Here is a 3,207-nt window from a genome sequence, read left to right on the forward strand (position 1 = left end):
TGATAAGTAGGCTTGAAAACGCCCATTTAAAAAAATGTATCAAATACTATATTTTTTGCTTAAAGTTCACTGTATATATCAATTTTAAGTAATTTGGCTGCAGTAGTTACTTGGCCGGTCACCTAACGGTCAGTCTGATGCAATAATGCTGCAATTTCCTTATCAGAAATTCGGGGGTAATATGAAAAACCTGACCAGTTCTTTTGTGTACATGTGACTATGCGTGCCTTTCTCAAATGGGAATTTTGCCAGCAGTGCTAAAAGGTTCCTTTTCTACTTAATGTATATCCTAAGGTTATTTTTACAAATGTGTTTCTGTGTTTGGTGTATATTTTAGAGCTTTAGTAAAGAGGTCAAGAAAAGGTCCTTTTCTTGTAGGGACGTTAATGTACGTTCACGTCGGTGAGTGTGGGCACTTAAAGAACTAACGTCAAAAAGTCACATTACGAACATTGCACCGGAAATAGCAGCTAATTAAGTTTACCTCGGGCACAAACCATACACATGACCAGGGTTGCACTTAGTTTTCTTACCTCTTTGTGGGCGCTAAAGAATTAAATGAAATAAACGTAAGATCTATAGATTTGCGTTCAGGGGCAACAACTAGGTAAAGTCAAACATTCTACATTCTTTGATAAAAAAAATAATCGAAGTTTCCAAGTTTCATAATCACTCAGAAAAACAAGTAAATAAAAATTAAATTACATTCATCCGGCAACACTACTCAACAGCTGTTCGCAAGCTGCAATTCGTGCTTTTGTTTTGTTGTATTCCTGCACACTGGCATTTCTACATTAAAAAAAAAGAAAAATAGAAAACACTTATTGGCGCATTGTTTTTATAAAAAATTGTGTACTAGATAAATCGTAAAAACGGTATTTACAATGTTTTAAATTAAAAAACTACGTACAATGGTGGTCACGCCAATGAAGATTTAGGTGGAGACCTCGAGGGAGCCCTGTAAACACATGCGGCGCTATGACTACAATCTCGGCAGCTAGCGTGCCAGCAGTGAAGACTACGTCGATTTAAGATACCAAAGAACAATGTGGCCACGCTTTCTTGGCCGACGTATACTCTACATTACCATCACATTACTTGCCGTAATATTTTTAGTAACGAATTTACTTAAGGTGAGTGCTGATTGGCGACAACAAATGGCCAGTACTGATTAACCATATCTAAATACCTTCCCTTAGCATGGCGGTCTTAGCGCCCTACATGCGGATAATGTGCTCACCGTTCAGCGCACACGCCCGCTCATTTGGCGCACACTCCAGGAACACCTACTGCCTGACGAACCACAAAATCGCACCAACGATCCAGATATGCGTTGCCGCAACTCTGTGCAGGGACGCGATTTGCTCGTCGATGATCGCGGCTTCCTCTGCCGTCGCGAACATCTACTACTGCCCAGTAATTGCTGTGATGTGGAAGTGTCCGAAACAAAATATTACACATGCGACACATGCAATGCAACGACACATTGCTGTGATATGTATGAATATTGTGTATCTTGCTGCCTGCACCCGGCAAAGCGTACATTGCTGGAGCTAGTCTTGCGCACAATTACTGGCCGGCAGGCAGCTGTATATGCCCATGTAGAGGATCATTTCGAGTTGTGTTTAGTTAAGTGCCGCACCAACTCGCACTCTGTAGCCCATGAAAACAAATACCGCGATGGGCTGCCCAAATATTGTTACGGGCAGACAGAAGCGCATGAATCGCAACGTGAAGTATCAGGTAGTATGGCACGATGATTGTACTGCTCCCATTTACCCGGAGTAAATATGGTGGCGAATGGGAGATAGAAAAATACATTTCTAGTAGTGCGTAGTAATTATTTACAATGACTGCACCCAGCTGTTCAAGTCAACTTCGTAAGATTATATGAAGTATGCAACGAACGCTTAATTCTATATTAAATACGTTTATATGTAATTAAAATGGTACCGAATGTTAAAATGAGACATGGTGAACGTGCCGCTGCTGCTGACACATTTATTTTAACATTTGAGTGCTAGTGCTAGTTTCATATTCGATATCCTGTGCGAATAAAAATGATTGTAACGTATTTAAATCTTAATATAAGTGTAAGCTTGTAGACGTATTGCAAACTGTGGTTAATAACAAAATTACTCATTAGCAGCTGAAAATTTAACTGGCTTTGGGGGTTTGAAAACTAAAATACCATGACACAACAANAATAAAAATGATTGTAACGTATTTAAATCTTAATATAAGTGTAAGCTTGTGGACGTATTTCAAACTTTGGTTAATAACAAAATTACTCATTAGCAGCTGAAAATTTAACTGGCTTTGGGGGTTTAAAAACTAAAATACCATGACACAACAGTTTTAAGTATTAAATTAGAATTTAGTTAGCACTAATTTTAATTTTATATCTTTTAAATTAAGGTCTTGGTACAAGTATAGATATAAGATTGTTAGATTTCATATGTTTTGAATTAATACTCTTTTTGCTTTAGTTAAGCAAAAGTAAAATGTAACATTAATTACATTAATAAATTAAAACGTAATTTTTTCACATTATTTTAAATATGAATCATCAATGTTAGTAGGAATATGACTTGGATTTAGTAACCACTTCATAACAAACGTAATTTCTTGCCTACCATTTACTGTTTTCTGTACAAAACGCATTTCAAAAAAATAATTATGTAACTACGTACCAAAAATATTAGATTTTTAACTTCTATTTGTCATATATTTTCGGATTTGTTTAATTGTAATGGCCTCTCATCCAATGACCAGTTGCTCCGAAAATAATGATGGCTGCATTCCTGTTGGATCAGCATCATATAACAATATAAAAGATTTCGATCTGGAGGACATTGTGCAAACATTGACGAATACGGTTAATGCAACAGTTAATACAGCCGTGCAACTGATATTGAGTGATGTGGGAGGCGAATTCTTTTATCCTAATCCAAGGCCTCGGACTAAGACCACAAAAGTACATCATGAATTTCTTAGCTTCGATGCTGAATACAAAGAGAAGAGTATTGATTGGGTTACTATACAGGATTTTTCAGTCAATGAAATATTCACACAAGTGCGCGACTTTATAAATTTGTGGCATTTATCAGATGCTACGAAATTTACGCTTGGGATAAACGACAAGTCACATATTATACCAAGGAAGGGTACTAGATATTTTCTTGATGCAATTTTTTCGAAGCCCAC

The 3,207-nt window shown here is 36.9% G+C and overlaps 2 protein-coding genes across 2 annotated transcripts; both read left to right on the forward strand.

The window, feature by feature from the left end:
- Positions 1-772: 772 nt before the first annotated feature.
- Positions 773-2,191, forward strand: LOC108381558 (UPF0454 protein C12orf49 homolog). Its single transcript, XM_017637976.1, has 2 exons — positions 773-1,133; positions 1,200-2,191. The coding sequence occupies exons 1-2, from the start codon at positions 1,047-1,049 to the stop codon at positions 1,758-1,760; spliced, it is 648 nt and encodes a 215-aa protein (XP_017493465.1). The 5' UTR covers positions 773-1,046; the 3' UTR covers positions 1,761-2,191.
- Positions 2,192-2,752: 561 nt separating this feature from the next.
- Positions 2,753-3,201, forward strand: LOC108381557 (uncharacterized; the record flags this gene model as incomplete). Its single annotated transcript, XM_017637975.1, has 1 exon — positions 2,753-3,201. A coding segment is annotated over exon 1 (449 nt), but the record flags the coding sequence as incomplete, so codon positions are not given.
- Positions 3,202-3,207: the final 6 nt, after the last annotated feature.

Source organism: Rhagoletis zephyria, unplaced genomic scaffold, assembly GCF_001687245.7.
Source record: "Rhagoletis zephyria isolate East Lansing unplaced genomic scaffold, Rhagoletis_zephyria_1.1 Rzeph_scaffold_22938, whole genome shotgun sequence".
Lineage (NCBI taxonomy): Eukaryota > Metazoa > Arthropoda > Insecta > Diptera > Tephritidae > Rhagoletis > Rhagoletis zephyria.